This window comes from Monopterus albus, unplaced genomic scaffold (genome assembly GCF_001952655.1).
Source record: "Monopterus albus unplaced genomic scaffold, M_albus_1.0 scaffold172.1, whole genome shotgun sequence".
NCBI classification, from domain to species: Eukaryota; Metazoa; Chordata; class Actinopteri; order Synbranchiformes; family Synbranchidae; genus Monopterus; species Monopterus albus.
This window is the reverse complement of record NW_018128052.1, coordinates 1,663,905-1,682,551: the sequence shown is the minus strand read 5'-3', so window position 1 is coordinate 1,682,551 and position 18,647 is coordinate 1,663,905. Positions and strand designations below refer to the sequence as shown.

General features: G+C 40.2%; 2 protein-coding genes across 2 annotated transcripts in view; one reads left to right on the top strand and one right to left on the bottom strand.

The window, feature by feature from the left end:
* Positions 1–6,485, bottom strand: part of clstn2a (calsyntenin 2a) — a 148,130-nt gene extending 141,645 nt beyond the window's left edge. Inside the window, exon 1 of the mRNA XM_020616221.1 lies at positions 6,331–6,485. Coding sequence (XP_020471877.1) covers positions 6,331–6,403 — 73 coding nt within the window. The 5' untranslated portion in view covers positions 6,404–6,485. The remainder of the gene's footprint in view (positions 1–6,330) is intronic.
* A 3,111-nt stretch (positions 6,486–9,596) lies between these two features.
* nmnat3 (nicotinamide nucleotide adenylyltransferase 3) lies at positions 9,597–18,384 on the top strand. The gene is made up of 5 exons (XM_020616144.1): positions 9,597–9,666; positions 11,195–11,341; positions 12,229–12,412; positions 15,653–15,738; positions 17,754–18,384. The coding sequence occupies exons 2-5, from the start codon at positions 11,230–11,232 to the stop codon at positions 18,152–18,154; spliced, it is 783 nt and encodes a 260-aa protein (XP_020471800.1). The 5' UTR covers positions 9,597–9,666; positions 11,195–11,229; the 3' UTR covers positions 18,155–18,384.
* The last annotated feature ends 263 nt before the right edge of the window (positions 18,385–18,647 follow it).

Here is an 18,647-nt window from a genome sequence, read left to right as displayed (position 1 = left end):
GGCACAGATTTGGAAGCAGCAATGTCACCTCAAATCACGGTTACACTTCATAACTGCAGCTTTGAAATGATTTATAAATGCACCCCTAGAGGAGACTGAGTAAGGAAGGAGAGGGGACAGGGAGCAAAGAGAGGAGACAGGAAGGGCAATGATATACTCTCTGTAGTGAGGTCAGGCTACACTGGCAGATTTACTAAGGCAGGAGAAGATGAAACTACAAAAGTCAGCCAGGAGGAGAAACAGGGATATTTGCACACCCAAACCTCAGATCTTATGTTCTGCTACCAGAAGGAGAAGAGAAGAGAGAGGCAAAGTCGATGACACAGACCTGGGCAGGCGGGGTAGCGGAGAGAGAAGAGGAAAGAGAATGACCAAGAGAAGCAGAGATGATTCTACTGACTGATGACTCATGAAAATTAAAACTTTTCTTCTTAAGCACATGCTTTCCTTTCCCCTCTCCTCTGTGATCTGTTTTGTCCTGAACAGTGATTGTAGCATCAGGTATGAGCCTGCGCATGCATGCACATGTGACTGCAAACCACACAAATTCTTTCTTTTCATACACACACACATTATGTTCATTCTTCTCTCAAAATATTCTTCTGTTATTGTAAAAATGATTAGTTTTTCAGTAACACACCGAGCCTAATACTGAGCTTTAATGGCAAAGTATTAGATAAATTTCCTTTGGCATGACTTGCCACAGCACCTGTGATGTTGCACTGCATAGTTTCACTTTGTAGCCCACACTGCCAAAATTCACACAAACCTGTGGTTGTAAAACAGCTCCATATCTCAAGATGGAAAAACATGGCTCTTTCGTGGTTGCTATGGAAGGGAATCAGAAGTAATTTAAAAAGAAATCAAATATAAAGTCATTTTAAAGCATACAATGGGGCTTTGGACTGACCATACAACAGACCCACACACAACTACTTGAAAAGGAGATTGAGGAGATGACTCAATCGACTTCTCGGTAACATGAAAGCACTTTGTGTGTGTGAGCGGGTGCGCATGTGTGAGCTTCTGTGTGTACTTCAACCATTATTTTTGGTTGAAACTGAACACACACTACCAATGCTAACACATTTTATTAGCTGTACAAATACACAGCGGGCTAATAAGTTTGTATTGGAATTATAATTAAAACAGTGTGCAGTGGTGCATGGCTTCATAACTTCAGGCTTCATCATGAATCACAACAGACTGTCTACTGTTCAATAAAGGATTACTAGCACTGTGTACACACCGACAATAGATAACACTTCAATAATACCAACATGTGGGACACAGCTGAAGCACAAGAAGACCTCGGTCTGCAAGTCACCAGTGAACATTGCTCCATTCATGAACTCTAACTGTGGACAAGTCATTTTCATAATTGGTAGTTCTGCATGTTTATCTGAATAATAAAAATATCTCACTTCAAGAGAACATTTTTCCACTAGCACAAAACCTCCAAATGAGTTTGAAGAAAAGCTTATGAAACTAATAAATGTTACGTCTGTGACCCGGGCCGCCCCATGTACCTCGGTAGCCGGCACAGGTAGCAGCTCCGCCCCCGCACAGGTGAGGGTGCATCCCAGGCGACGAGGCACACTTGCTCTCCATTATCAGAGCAGTATATAGGGTCAGCGTTGGTGCATCCTTGTCGCCAGATTATTATGTATTATCCTGATGGTAACTATGTTTCATGTTCATGTCAAAGTTTATGGACCGTTGTTTGATCTACGCTCCTTTCGCAACATTGTAAACTGTTATTGCTCATTGTTCTGTGGTATCGGTTTTCTTGCCCTTCTCACGTTTAAAGGGGTTTTTGGTTTTTGGACTGCTTTTTGTGAATTGCTCCACCTCTCAGAGCTCCAAGGCTATCCTGGAACAGCGCCACCATCCTACGTCGCACCGCTCAGCTACCAGCACTGCCTCATCAGGGGACCCACACACCGAACCTGAGATCTCTGGCACCAGTCTCCTCCTCCCTGGATTACTCCCTGGGCCTGCGGCACCGGCTCTGTTTTGTTTGTCTTCGTGGAGCATTAAACACGTTTTTCTTGTCTAGCCTGGGTTCGACTCTGCATAATTACTGGGTCCTAAACAACTCACACACAGCTAAACGTAACAATAAATGAATACCTAAGGCAACCACATTCATATATTCAATGATGAAATCTGTCGATGGAGGCCAGCAATTTAATGTTAGAATCCATTTGTCATAACTTGTTTCCTTGGGCCAAAAGCACAAAACTCAACTCAACTCAGGAGCCTTTCATAAGTGAAGCCTTTTAATGAACTACCCTACCAGAGTGTGCTGTAACTACTACCATGCAAAACCATGTCAGAGGAAATGAAGGACCCTCGCTCGTAAAAAAGTTAGCTTACGAGTATGGGAATTTTTTGGGTTTCGTAAAAACAGTGCAGATCAACAGTTAGACAACAATACCACCAACCTGTTCACCCACCTTCGCTTCCATCATCCTACAGATTTTGCTACAATAGAGCAACGGCTAGTTATTAGCTTCAACAAGGGGGAGGGTTGTCGAAGTTTGATGGCATTTCTTCTTCGAATAATTGTCAAATAGCTCCCAGGAAATATCCAATAGCATTTTTAGCTTGAAATGCATATTCTTAATCATGATACTATTCCTATTATGAATTTTTTGGCCACAATAATCATGTAATGAAAATCTGATATTGTGACAGCCCTGATGAGAACAAACTGCAAATTATGAGCAGTGGCAATCCCTATACAGCATGAGCCACTTAAAACAGTAAAGTCCCTGCCAGAACTCCACTTTGGCGAGGTTTACACATATCTTGTGGGGAATCCCTCCCCTTACACTGTTGCCCAGATGAACACCTAGAAAAGCAGAGACAGTTATATTTGTTTTCAATGTGGATGGATAGATGTTTTGTTTGAACACATGCCTCCCCTTTCACGACTCTTTCCTCATTACTGTTTCCCCTCTCTTATTCTTCCTGTCATTTACTGACAACCGGCCACCTGGCAAAGCTTCAAGGGGAAGCTTTATTAAAAAATAAAAAAGTGTTTACTCAAATGTTTTTTAAGTATAAGAGTGTCCAAGTGTGTATGCGTGTGGGGCATGCATTAGTGAGAGACTGGGGGAGGAGTGCAAGAGGGTATCTCTCAGAAGTCAGCGCTGCGTGCAGTGTTTACCCACCACATTTTGAGCTGTGCCGACCAGAAGGCCCCACTGGGGCCATTGGACCAGCTGGTGTAATACTGGCATAGACGCAGCCCTAAATACACTCACTCACACACACACACACACACACAATAAACTCACTCATTCTCTTATCACCACACATACATCATCTTATGACAGCCCCACCATTTCACTCCCTTCCTCCACCTTACGCCTCATCAAACATATTATAATTAGCCGTGCTAAGTAATTAACATCCAAATTAGGACATTCATTTGCATTTCTGCCATCATTTGCATATACTTCCAGCACACACACCTGACATTCCTCCACACACAGATACATGCCAGTACAAAACTCAAGGGTAGTTTGTCTTTTTCAGTACAATGTCCTGTCACCACAGCTCATGCACACACATTTTTACACACAACAAACACTTTCCTTCTCCTTTGCATGCTATTAGAAATCAAAACCTGATGACAGTAAAGGAGAGAGAAGTGTGGGGGTGGAGAGGTGAAGGAAACCTACAGCAGAGATAAACAACAAAAAATCTGGACAGGCTGAAGCAAATGGAGGGAATATAAATGGGACTGAGGAGGGAGTTCAGCGGAGTGAGAATGCGACACTGTCCAGATGAAAAAAGGCAATGCAAGATCAAAAGAAAACTGCCTCATCATTGACACATCTCACTTAATCCCATAACAGTTCAGAATTGAATCCATGTCTGTGGAGAGAAAGAGCGGAAGCTCTGGATGTCAGAATAAAGTCTGTTCAAGCTTGGGGGAAAAAAAAAGCGAAGGCGAATGACGAAACTCTGTTCAAGCTTGGGGAAAAAAAAGCGAAGGCGAATGACGAAACACTTCTTTCTCTGTGACATTTGCCCTCTGAATAGCATCAGCTCAGTGGAGCGGAGCAGCAAAAAGTGATGCAGATACAAAGAAAGAAAGGGGGCAAGAAGGGGAAAACAACACGAGTGAGAAAGCAGAGGTAAGAAAGAAGACGGGAAGGGCATGAATGACAGTAAAGAGGAAAAACGCGACAGGATGGGCAGAGCAGTTCCCGCCAGACATTGTTTCACCAGTCACTGCACAGAAGAGGAAAACCTGAGTTATGCTTCTGCGTTCCACATCGCTTTCACGATTTATGTTCCAACAAAGATAATGCAGCTAGACAGCTCTGTTGAAAAGACACCCATAAATCTGATCTTATTTTCAGTCTTTTCCCCTCTCTCTCTTTCTCTTTCTCTTTCAGTGCCCCTCAAATCCTCTCAGCCTGTGTTCTTTAGCATTCATCTGCTCTGGTCTACTGTATTTCCCGACTTTTTATGTAAAGGTGTGCAGCATCAAGCCTCTGTCTCATGTACTGTATATACTGTATTCTGCTGAGCAGAGCTTGTACTTACAAAACTGACACACAAACCAAAGCTCACTCAGTCTCTCTCGCATACAACAAGTAAATATCCACCCAGACCTTGATCTGTACCTTGTCAAATATTACGATAAATGGCTTTACTTAACAATACCAATTCTTATCAAGTTTTTGGAAATTTCATTGACTTTTTTTTTTAACTGAGTTGTGGCTGATTCAACCATTTCATGAAATGATTAGTAACATGACATTTACATGGTATATGGCAGTCAACGCAAAGATGAGTTCACATAACACATTCACCTTGAAAACTGAATGAGTCATTGATGTTTCTACAGAAAAGAGGCTCTTGTCTAAACTTAATCGAAACCTGGTTAGCCGTCCTTCTGACTCCCAGCCATATGGAGGTCTTTCATAAACAAGGAAAATAATGATATTGTTTGGTTGAGCACAGACACCCAGTTAGCTCAGCACTCTCACTCCAGAGACCCAATTAATACCACTATAAACCGTTGCTGCCCTTCATAGGCAACATCAAGCATGTATGTGCGTGTGTTGTGCGTGAGAGAGAGAAAGAGAGATGTAAGGATATCAGAGGGTGAGGTCATGATTGAACACAATGCCTTGACTCCAGCTGCCCTCAAGCACCAATCGATTGTCATAGACAGAAATCGTTCAGATCACTGGTCAATCATTACCCTCAATCAATGTGGTGTTAATCATTTTGAAATCAAATGGAGCATCTATAACTGCTGGGGCCTCTAAGACACAATAATGCAGTATGTGGAGAAGAGCTTTCCAGGGACCTGTAAGACATAAATACCTAGCTAATGTGAATTCCTACAGTATTTTAAGTAAGTGACACTGCTATGACTTGAATCATCAGAGCTGAAGTGATTAGTCAATTAACTAAACATTCTGAAAACAGACAAACCTATTAATCATTTAAGTTGTTTTTCAAGCTAAATAACAAAACATGTCTTAGTTTTAGTTACTTGTTTGTTGTGATTTTCGTTTTTTTTATTGTTTTATGTAATATAGGCCACACCATCAGTCGACCGCCCCCTGGTGGCTGGTTGTAGTATGACCCCCCACCCTATGATAGCAGATGGGCCATGAAAAAAACTAAAATACAAATCAATAAACTTTTCCTCAAAGATGATTTCTGTCATTTTAGGTAGCTATTATCACACTGAGTTGTGTACTAATGGTCACTGTTCTGATAAATTTGTTTTAATAAGTTAGTTAAAAATATAAAAAGGTGAATATTTAGGTTATTTGACAGTTTTGATTAGCAGCCTAATACCGCGGCTCCACCTCCAATTGCTTTTGCCCTTGCAAAATGCCTCCCAAAAAATGGCCGCCCCTGTATTCATAATATTTTGGTTTCAGTTTTGCATAGTAGTAGGAAGTAGTGAGTTGTCAGCCATTTCTGTACATAGTCTATGGTAGGACATCACATGAAAATGTCACTGTCATTTTCTGTCATTCTATACCTTAAAGAAAACAATTAATTTATAAATTAATTTTTTTTAAACGTTTACATTTGTTGTTATTTACCCGGCTTTTTATCACAGTAACAAAGACTACTAGAGCAAGTTGTAACTTCCTAAGAGACTGAACATCTGTCTCGTTAAGACAAAACCTAAAACTGAATCTTCGTCACAACTTAACTTAAATAACTAAGAAGTTGCTATATGGACAGCTGACGCTCTCCTTGCAACTCAAACAGGAAAAAGCAGACAAACATTGTGAAGCCAAGTTCATCTGTTGTCCCTTTTCTTTTTCTTGTTCCTACCTTTTCCGCCGAGAGCGCAGGAGTGGCCCCAGATAAGCCAAAACAGGAAAAAAGGGACTCCGAGTATCTGCATGGCTGTCGAGCTGTGTTAATGATGCTTCCCCGTCCTCTCCCCTCCTCAAATCCTGGAGCACATCCAAAGCGCGAGGATGTTCTCTCCTGACCGTGCGCGCGTGAGGTAGTCGGTAGGTCGAGAGACACTCACCAACCACTGTAAGCAAAGAGAGAGAGATGCTGACGTTTAAGCGGCGTCAATAGAACAACATTTCCGGCTGTAAGTTGTGAAAATAAAACATACTTGAATGTTTATATTGAATAATGTGAACTTAAGGGACCAAAATAAGGCTGCATTTATGCAGGGTAAAATTTTAGTTATTTAAAAAAACGTGTTTTTACACTAATTATTATAGGTGCTTTGAAACAAGTTTTCCCCAAAGATGAGAAATTGTATACTTTTATGTTGAAAAATTAAAGCGCCTTAAAATATGGCTTTATTTGGCAAGCTTGACATAAAAAGAGAGACGGAACAAGTGATGAAGAGTGGGGATGCGGGAGGGGTTCTGTCTAAGATGAGTGTGAGTGTGTTGATTGTTTGGTGCCATAAGAGAAGATAAGACTGATTCTGACAACCCAGGAAATGGCTGCTGCAGAAGAGAATTTGCTGCTACTAGTGATTACATTCCTCTGCAAGAATACAGCTACAGTACTATCCAATAAATTCAGTAAATCTCAAGCTATGGAAAAGTAGGGCACATCCCTCTACCAAAATGTCTCAGTGTCTTACTGACAGAGAGCTATGGGATCTTAGAATTCTATTTGACGTTTTTCAACACATGAAACTTCTAAACGAGCATTTGACAGTCTTTGTTGGTTTATGACCTTTTAAGACAAAACAGTGTCTATTGCAGTCTGCTATTTGAAACCAGCTGAACTAAAAAAAAAAAAGAGTTTTATTTTTACAAGGAGAAGTAAATTTGTGTATGTATAGCAGAGATTTTTTTTTTTTTTTTTTTTGTCTTTTTTACTATACTATTAATTATCCTGGACCCCTTCGATTTATCGTGTGACCCCTGGTCCCTGACTTATAGGGACATTATTCTAAATTATCTTCAAACTTCAGTCTTTGCTTTACATTAGTGAGCCTTTACATGGTCATATCATAAAAATAAAAAGTATGCTACAAGTTAAGATTTGATCTTAGATCAGGGGTTACAAATTGTTGATGTCCAACTGCTGCAGGTATAATCAGCAAACCATGTGCATCCTTGCATGAAGCAGAGTTATTTAGCTGTTATTCTCAATTAATTGTCAATGTAAGTTAGGCTACATTTGGGAAATGTAAAAGTTTAATTAAGAAATAAAATGAGCTGTAGATATTTGAATGTTCTTACAATTATTTCCGTTCTTAATCAAATGAAACAGCTGCTATGCTGTAATGTTTTTCCAACTGTATCCTCCTAAGAAGAGCCTTCATGTAGCATAGCTACAGTATACTCCCCCTCACAGATTTAAGTGGTTCAGTTTTTACCCTGTGGCAGAATCACTGCTTTGCTCTAACGGCCATATGTTCTTCAATTATTGCCCAATTCCTCTTCTTCTTATGGGTGTAGGTGTGTGTTGTGGGGATTAGAGAGAGGGAGCAGACCTCAAGTGAGTTAAGAGGATAACAAAGACAGAACACACACACACAGACACAAATGCAGACAAACACATGAAAGACCACATTTGCATGCACACACAGTTGCTTATACACATGCATATTCCCAACTGACTGTTTCCATGGGTTGTGGCAGGTAACAGCAGAGCAGCCACAGGGAACGATGATGTAATGAACACCCTTTGTTTGTTTGTAGCTTTGGTCAAGTCCTTAGGTAGGCAAACATTCAGGATACAGGGAAATTAGTAAGCCATTATATTACTGGAAATTTGACATTTTAATATCAACATTTCAGACGAGTGTAAATGGAATAAGCTGGTTCCATTCTTAACTTTTGATTTTACCAGCATCTACAATATTCTCCGGCTAGCCCAAACTGTTTGTGATTGCTGAATTATTTATTTTAATAACAAATTGTTTCAGTTATTAAGGTACTGGGTTCTCACTGTGATAACAGGTTACATTTTGCCAAGAACTGTGCTTAAACAGCAAATCATTTTAAAATTGTTACTCCTAAGATCTTGGATAGTTCAGTCAGTAAGTGTTAACATGACCGTGTTCCATACAGTCAACTTACTAAATGAGTGATGGTATCAGGCCACACAATCTTGACCTGGTTGACATGACATCAGCCTGAAAATTAAGACCCATCTTAATTTCACGTTACAGTAGGACCCCCTGGAACAATTCAAGTCATGCCCAAAAACTTAATCTCAGAGCACGTTTTCTCTCTGTCTGTACTAACTTTGGTGTGGCATCACAACTCCTCTCTATGAAGGAAAGTTGTAGATTTTAACTAACACAGATGGAGAAACTAACTGAATAATAAGTTTAAGCTGAGAAATATGATGGTATTCACCTGTTTGTTTCTTTACACACAAAACCAGATATGCATGCACACAATTTGCAAAATGCAAAATACCTCTGTAAACCAGATCATTGTAACTGATCATTACAATTTTCTGAACTTGTAAAATAAATTAGCCACTTCATAGTGCATACACATTTCTTAGGCATACATGTGCACAACCTATAGCCATAACTGTCATGATTGGGCAGATTTTAATCAATTTCTTGGGCTGGTCTCTGAAATGCCATGGCATTTCCTTGAACTCTCACATCTTTTTTAAAGTAATTTTTGTTCACATGTGGGGGAAAAAGCATAGTTATTGTAAAAGTCAAATACTATATAGTCATAATGTAATTACTTGTCGGTTGCACTGCAAACAATCAATTTGTTTTCAACTGAAATATCCCTTTTCATCTCATAAGCACTTAACCACAATGGAATGAGAGGTTACTAGGAGCATGTAGGTGCTTGATGCCGCACCACTATAAAGATCAGCTTTATTTTCTTCTGGGAAGCAGTTGTCTTCAGCCAGAGAGGCACAAGTATGTACTCAACTAATATTTAACTAAAGTTCACTGTCACATTGTAAAACTATTGTAATGTGGGGCATATTTACTGTGCATAAATATAAAGACCCGCCAACAGTTTGTGCAATGTGCTGTAAATCAGTACCATGGAGAGCTCCGCCAGTTTACCCACACTAATCTTCTTCCACCAGGGGTCGCACTTCAGCCAGATATTCCCTCCGGAACCATCGAACAAAAGTTCCTCGGGTCGAGGGAGTGAAATAAATGTAACACTCAGCAAGCAGCAACAATGTGAAAAGAAGGTATCGTTAAACATTGTCTTTGTCATTATTGCCTGTAAATATTGTATATTTTGTAATGTGAACATTTGAATGCACTACATTTCCGTTTCATGTATACAGCCATTTAAATGTCTCCCGCTTCGCACGTAGTTTGGTGCTAAGCAAACATTAATTCATGTCAACTGGATGTTCAATGTCGAGGCAAAAGGTCTGCCTTTACTGAACGTTGTTGGTATTTCTACGCTGTCCTGATGCACTGTCAGCTGTCAAAATAGGCTAATCGCAGTTTCACTTTATCTCACTGTCATTTTTATGGCTGAATATAAAAGTAAAAGAAAGCGTACAGCCTTCACTTGTCATCTGTACGAGCCACCCAAAGCCGTAAAGAATCTAGTTTCCGCCACACTTAAATAATCAATGGGGAAAGCGAGTACACCACTGAGAACAAGTACAAGACAATAGAATTAGATATTAAATTAAAATAAATAGAAATATTGCAGAAATAGGTGGAAAATAAAGAAAAACAGGATAATGCTAAATTTTATTTGGAATGCAGTCTAGAAGATGTCTTATTGTAACTTACTAACTTAGAATGTGACAAAGTTAAAATCATACAGAGTTAAGTTAAGCATATACATCCACAAGCAAACCTCATAGTGGGCAGGGTCTTTCAAATCACCTTCTGGCATGGACTTTCTGGTCAGGCAGGAAGGGTTGTTTGATTTCTTATTCATAATACAAATGCAGTTTGTGTCAGTGTAGTCGTTGACAGTGCCTTGAGAATTGTTGTCTGTACACATACAATGCTGAAACTGTGCGAACCTGGAGGATTTTTAAATGGATTTTTGTTCTAGTAGTAGTAATAGATGAGAAAATGCCCAAATGCAAATTCTGTAGGAAATCTTTGGATTAGGTATTCAAATGTCAGCCCTATTGTACATTTAGACAACATTACTTGACCTTGTACTAGGATAAGTAACTGTTTAAAGTGAAATGAAATGTAGAAATGTTGACTGATACTGTCAGATTGACTGGTTAAATCTATCATCAACTTTCCTTTAGTCAATATGTACCATCAGTGTTAATTTCTCCCTAGGTGCCCACCCACACACACAGACATACACACATAGACATTAAAACAAAATGCCCCTGCTCTGCAGTTGGTCCCCTCCTCCAGCGGCTGACTCCTGTAAAATGTCGCCACATTTATTCTTGCCAGTGTTCCAACGTTGGCTGAGTGTCCTGATGATAAATGGGCATCAGAGTGGGAGTGGTATGGATTTGCCTCTCACTGGGGCCACCTATACTAATGCTGTGCCCATACATTGTGAGTTGCTTTGGGATAAAAACTCCCACCAAGTGACAAATAGGTTGGAAAGGTTAATGCAACTAATGCAAGCCTCTGCAAAGTGCTACAACATGCCTTTAGTGGGTTATATGAACAGAATTGCTTTTAGATATGCAGTACAGTATAAAATGTTAATATTTCTGTACATGATGCTGCAGAATCTTCTAGATTAAGACTCACTTTCTACTCCTTTTCTCTCAGGTTTTTCTGTTCATAGTGTGAGGGGGGAAACCAAGATGGCCACCCGCCGTGTTCCTCTAGTCTTATTAGCCTGTGGCTCCTTTAATCCCATCACCAACCAGCACATGAGGCTGTTTGAGCTGGCCAGAGACCACATGAATGGCACAGGTCATTACAAACAGTGTGAAATTGGGGTTAGGGCTACATATAAAGAAATGGGTGATACAATAAAGAATATGCATTTCATCATTGCAGTTGTATGTGTTATTGGAATTTGGAAACCAAAAAAGAATGGATTTTGCACTCATGAATGTCATCTTGCCAGAGACATGACTCCAAATGAATCCTAAGGTTTCTCTGTGTCCACTGGTTGTGGAAGTAGGCTATTTGCTAACATGCTTGCAATAAGACAATGACTGGGCTTTATTTTTTAACTTGTGATATTGCTCTCCAATGAACAAAATATCAATACATTTTTGTCTATTTTCTGGTTTATAGTTGAAGTATCACAAAGTTTTTTTGTTTACAAAAAACTAACAGTGATAATATGTCATTTTTTCTGATCCTGCAGAGATCTAAAATGCACTTTGTTTTCATCTTAAATGAAAAAAGCTCTGTGACTATGATTTGTGTCCTCACATGTAACATACACTGTAGTTTTTATTCTTTTGTAGCTGAATGTACCACAGTTGCAAACACATCTGTTACCTTTTTTAAACACTAGAATTAGCACAGTTTGGCTCTGTATGCCTTCTCCTCCTCAAATTTCTAACCTTTAAATTAACTTATTATGTAAAGCCATTTCTGAAGCTTTAAAATTGATTGCATAGCATAATCTGTAATGATATAATGTCAAATTTCATGAAGATGCACTTTCATCACCCTGTTAAAAAAAAATCCATTGTAGAATTTGTATCCAAATGTAAAATCTGATGAAGCACTAATAAAAACAGCATCAGTATGTCTCGGAGATTGCCTTATCTTTTGGTTTATAGTCCATTTCTGTTTCAGGTGTCCTAACCCAGAAAAACAGTGTTAATCTTCTCTCCCTTTAGGTCAGTACCAGGTAGTGGGTGGCATAGTGTCTCCAGTGAGTGACAGCTATGGAAAGCAAGGGCTGGTTCTGGCAAAGCACCGCATTGCTATGGCGAAGTTGGCACTGCAGAGCTCCAGCTGGATCACAGTGGATGAATGGGAGAGTCAGCAGCCAGACTGGACGGAGACAGTGGTCACCCTGAGGTATAAAGCAAGTTTATTGCAACATCAGAGTTAAAATGTCCTTATTTACCATGGCATGAGGTGGAGAACATGCTGAAGGGGTCTACTGTTGTCAGATAAGTGCAGTTAGTAATTTCTTGTCCATTCACTGTATGCTGCAGTGTTTCACTTGTTAATTACATTAAAAAAAATACAGAATGGTATTGCCTCGGGTATCAAAGTTTGCTACACATAAGGATTTCACTTAGAGTAGCTGAACATTTAAGGGTCCTACTGTGGGGATCCACGGCATCTGATCAAGAGGTATTGGCGCAAGTAGTGTTTGGGTGTGTCCATGTTCATTTCACTAATTTGACAGGCGAGGAAAAAAGGTTCAAGTACCCGTGCAAGTAGCAAAAGCGCTGTACTTGCTCTCTTTATTAAAGCAGGGGTGCCTTTGGAGCGTAACATGCAATTATCCAACCACTGTAATACCTGTAAATATACATTGCACATACAGATCCATCAAATGCATCTGGACTGTGTGCGTGTGTATAAATATATATATATATTATATATAATAATGAGAACGTATGCTACATCGGAAGCTGTATGTGCAACAGTCAGCAATGAATGTCCAATTATGCATGTGCAAACTGAGAGTTTAACAGTCTGGTGGAATTACATGAATTCCTGATTATAAACTCCTGTCAGCTGTTTAGGAGTCTGATGGCAGTTGGAAAGAAGGAGTTCTTCAATATGACACAAGTATATTATTGTCTTTAAAAGACAAAACAGTCAGACGTTTCTATATGCACATTGAACCTTTATTGTTAAACATACATAACAGTGCTTTACGGTTTCATGACACCTTGCCCTTGATTGTTCCATGTAAATGCTCTGTTGAGGGTTGGCAAGCAGATGTCGCCATATATGATTGTATCAAATGCTTCGAAACACTGAACCATTTCAACACGAATGCTTCATATTGATTCAGTGGTTCATAAAGCTTCGGTTTCTCCATCACTACTATCTAGACGCTTAGAGCTGACTGTTCCCACCAAAAGGAGTCTGTTCTGTGCAGCAGTCTTCTCGGTGTTATACTGGGCACACTGCATGCAGGTAGTGACTTATGGCAACTATGACAACATTACCTACAAGACTATATGTCTTAAAGGGGAAGGCCTTGCCTGTAACAGTGGCCTCCATTTATGAACAATATCTGCTGTGGGTACCTTCTCTGCCATAGCTCGCTAGCTTTAGCTGTAAAACAAAGCAGTAACATGTCTGTCTTTCTTCCTCTTCTGTTGTTTAATGTCGGTTGTCAACTTTACTTGACAACTTTAAGCACATTACCACCACACGTCTGCCAGTCTGGCCTTGTGGGAGGTTCTTTGCACACGCAAGTAGGAAGTAGGTTGACAGACAGCTAGGCCATCCAATTTTATTGCTCAAGATGAGTAAAATTATTGGTCAGGTCTTTTTCAGCCCTGCTGCTGCCACAGATGATGGATTTGTTTCTTTATGTTGTCAATGCATTTAATGTATTCATTGCCATCAGGATGAAAATTGAATTTTAAGATATGTAGCAGTGAATGCTTCTGAAAAGAATCACCAGCCCTACCTTTAAGTTTCTGTATTGAAAACATCGATTTTTTTCATAACACCATTAAAGATTTTTAAAGCACAGGAAGATGAAGATCTTCCATGATAGGGTAAAGCACATCTCAGCTCTAGTTTATAAATACAGACAGAGTGTTACTCAGTAGCTGCTTTATGTAGCCATTAGCTTTTACTGTCTCCTGTTGCATCCTCCTTCATCCTTGGTTAGGTATAACTTCATCATTTATCCTTTCTGACATGTCCTAGTTTTACCACAGCTCCTGCAGAGTTCACTGGGATGTGTGCTCTACCTTGCTGCTCCTCTGCCAGCACTTCTTAATGCCAACTCCAACTTTTTATGTAGCAGAGTCTTGCCAGGTTTCCTAAATTATGGGTTATAGTCTCTTGGGGGCTGCCAGACTAGACTGGACCTGTGTCAGATCAGTTTTTTTTCTAGGGTGAAATTAGGGGCATAAGCTATTAAATTCATGTGCCAAGTGGGAATGGTGTAGTTGCAAAAGACTGTCTGGCACATGAATATTGGTGACGCGAGGCCAGCAGAGGTGCTGCATTCTGAATGAGAAGGTGTAAATAAGCCTGAATGTTGGCCCACTGTATATTGGAGAGGTTTACTCTGCTGAAATATGATATTTGTGTAGCTGGGCCTTATCAAGGGTGTCGCCCAAGGGGTAAAATTTACCTCACTGCATATTAAAGTACTGTATGTGTGAAGAAGAGATCCAGCAGGTCTTTCTCTCCTGCTGCTCTCAATAGACCACTCACAACTAAACTGCATTTATTGAGAGTTTGTGCAGTAACGTAAATTTAACTCTTGAGTTTGTTTATTTGGGTTGGCACAGTGGTTAGCGCTGTTGCCTCACAGCAAGAAAGTTCCAGGCTGAGCCCTGGCCCACCCGGGGCCTTTCTTTGCTGAGTCTGCATGTTCTCCCTGTGGCTGCGTGGGTTCTTTCCTGATACTCTGGCTTCCTCTCACAGTCCAAAGACATGCAGCTTAGGTTGATTGGTGTCTCTAAATTGCCTGTAGGAGTGAGTTTGAATGTGTGTTGTTGTTTGTCTACCTGCCCTGTGACAGACTGGCAACCTGTCCAGGGTATACCCTGCCTCTCACCCAATGTCAGCTGGGAGAGGCACAGGCCCAAAGTTAGTTGTCTCTAAGCTGTGTTTGAGCAATGCACGAGCAGATTGAGGCATAAAATGACCTGTTGTCCTAAGACCGTGGGAGTCTATGAATAGGTCACATCACACATCATCTCACTCCTGACACACACACACACCAGTAGTAGAACATCCATCCATTATCTATACTGCTTATTCCTGAATAGGGTCACGGGGGTTTGGAGTCTATTCCAGATGACATAGGGCGAGAGGCAGTACTACAACATCTATAAGAAAATTTACTTGAAAACAGTCACATTTTTTATTCATCTTGCTTCTGTGAGTTCCTCCGTTTCTTATTCAGTTCTGTTTGATAAAGCACTGTTGGCATGTTTTTTAGTTTGAAAACATGTTACCTGAGTACATTCATAAACAGAGTGAGTAAAACAGTAAATGAACACACTAAAACGTATTGGTACACTGTACATCAAACGAGCTAACTGTGTTTATGGAGCTACGGTAATAAATGTAGATCTTTCTGCCATACCTTTGTTTGTTGGGCAGGCATTATTATGGCCGTATTCTAAAGGAGCATGAGCGAAGCACAGGAATGCACAACAACTCCAGTGGAAGGGCAGCTCTCCTCGCAAGTAAGACACTCTTATTATTAGGAACCTGGCATCAATTCAGAACCCTTTGACCACTGACTGTTTTCATGCATTTTATGTTTGGTGTTTTTATATTTTGGAAACAGGGAACATGTGGATGTGTGTGTGTATCAGTAGAGACTGATACACACAAAGCTAAAGTACAAATACATAGATAGTATAAGTATTATTTGCCATTTACCCTTCACCTAAGACTAGGGTGTAACCTTGTCACAGAAGTATATTGCATAAAAAGAACAAAAGCACATAACCCAGTAAATTCCATTTCACTGGGTATTTTGATCAGAGGATGTATTAGAGCATGTTAAGGATACTAGGCCTTCTAGTGATGTCCAGGACTTCCTGAAGTAGCCATGATGGAACAATGTCAAGTGTGAAATGATATGTGTCAGAGACAACTGGGATGATTTGTATTAGGATAATGAAATCATGAAATCCAGGGCCATATCTTGTCAGGTTTGTTAAAGAAAATGTTCACAGGTGGTTTGTATTGCTTCTGAACAATTTGTGAGTTGGGGTTGAGTACTGTACTTATTGTATTAAATAAAACTTTGGACCTATGGGCACATTTAAAAATGATGCAAGAAAAAACATAAATTATACCTGCTAGACTACGTTTGTTCCATGTTGGCATGCTGACGTTAGCATTCCTGTGCCTAAGTACTGTGTCAGAGACCCTCTAGTGTGGCTGTGGCCTCTTTCTGAGAATATAGGTTACATAATAATGGTATTCTTCTAAAACATATTTAACACATCTTTAACATCTCAACCAGAGTTGGGCTTAAGGATTTGCATCATTCCCACATAATGTGCTTGTACTTAACATGTGCAAAGTAGAAGGCTAATGGTGCGCTGTGGTTCTGACAGCTTTCACAGTCGCATAAAGAGTATTAGCACAGTTTTAATACTTTTAAGACTGTGTGTGTGTGTGTGCGCCTTTGTATTACTTACATTATGGGGACCAAAATCTGTTAACACCCTCACATTGTGGGGACCCGGCCATATCCAAGTCACTGGATTTTAGGGTGGCAACATAGTTTAAAGATAGGATGAGGTTAGGTTAAGTATTAGGGTCGGGGTTAGGTGTTAGGCAAGTAGTGGTTATGGTTAAATTTAGGATAAGTCTATAGGAAATTAATGTAAGTCAATGGAAAGTCCACAAGGGATGAAAAAACACTGTGTGTGCGTGTGTGTGTGGTTGGAAATGCTGATAGGACAAAAGAACTATAGCACATGTGAGTCATGTGTGTGTGGTTGGAAATGCTGATGGGACAAAAGAACTATAGCACATGTGAGTGTGATGATGTAAGTTATTAAATTTATTTAGAGGGATATCTGTTTGAACCCTGCTGCTTTTTTATACAACACTGCATAAGGATGACAAATTTCATGAACAGTTGAATTATGGATAGGACTATCCCTGAGATCTCAAGGGGGATTTGCTGGGTTTTGAATAATAATGGTAAGGTCTAGGCCTTATTTTGTAAACCGTCCTGAGATGATGTTTGTTGTGATTTGACGCTATACAAATAAAATTGAATTGAGTCTCATCAGAGAGGAAGAGGATAATATGTATTTTGTAAAGACTGACACTTGCTAAATAAAAAAACATTTTGCTACTTTAGTTTCCTTTTTAGTTCATGTAATGCAGTCTTCTGAGCACTAGGTCATACAGTTGAGCTTGACTTATTATGTAAACATTGAACTCCTAGTCTGTGGTGTTATGATGTAATTTGTAGAATCAGTAAGTCAGTTTAAGTCATGTTTTGCTTTTGTCGTTTGCCTGGTCCAGAGTCAAAGAATTCACTTTGTATTTTGCTGATATTCACATCATCATTGCTTAAGGTTTTAAAATTCACTCCTCATATCAGCACTCTTTGAGGAGGCAGTTTGGTCATGTATTATTGTTTGTTTGACACCTTACTGCAGATCTGCACCAATTTATATGTAGCCTGTGTTTTTCTCACCACAGTATCTTGTTTGGTCTTTGCCTTCAGGCCCTTCTCCACAGCTGAAGCTCCTGTGTGGAGCTGATTTCCTCAGCACCTTCAAGGTCCCAGACTTGTGGCGGGACGACCACGTGGAGGAATTGGTCAGGCGATTCGGCCTTGTCTGCATCAGTCGAGGCAGGCTGCAACCGGAGCAGGCCGTGCACGAGTCGGACACACTCTCCCACCATAGACACAACATTTTCCTGGTGAGGGAATGGGTGAGGAATGAGATAAGTGCCACAGAGGTACGGCGGGCTCTGAGACGGGGCCTGAGTGTGAAATACCTGATCCCGGACTCTGTGATAGAGTATATTCACCAGCACAACCTCTACACAGAGGACAGCGAGAGGAGAAATGAGGGCAATGTGTTGAGGCCACTCACCAAACAGGCACAAGAGCCAGTGTAGAGCCTGGATGACTGATGCAGACACACTGCTGCAGTACTGAGCTGTGTGCTTTCACTGGACTGCTGTGTGAAAGAGGTTTGCACAACCTGCAAGTGCCTGCAAAGAATCATGTCTGGAACTAAGTACAGTGGAACCTTGGAGTATAATTCGGTCCGGCAATGTGCTCGTAATCCAAAGCACGTGTATATCAAAGCGAATTTCCCCATAAGAAATAATGGAAACTCAGATGATCCGTTCCACACCCACTTATCCATGTAAAAATGATTACAGTAATACAAAATACAGTATAAAGTAAAAATAAAACAAATTAACCTGCACTTTACCTTTGAAAAGAATCGTGGCTGACATGAGGGGCCATTGTTGCAGTACAGATATTGACTATACGAGTGAAGCGTGAGAACCACCGGCTCAGTTGTGACGTACGTCACGTGACGCTCAACAGACAAAGCGTATGTACTACTCGTATTGCGAGACCTCGCACGTATATCGAATC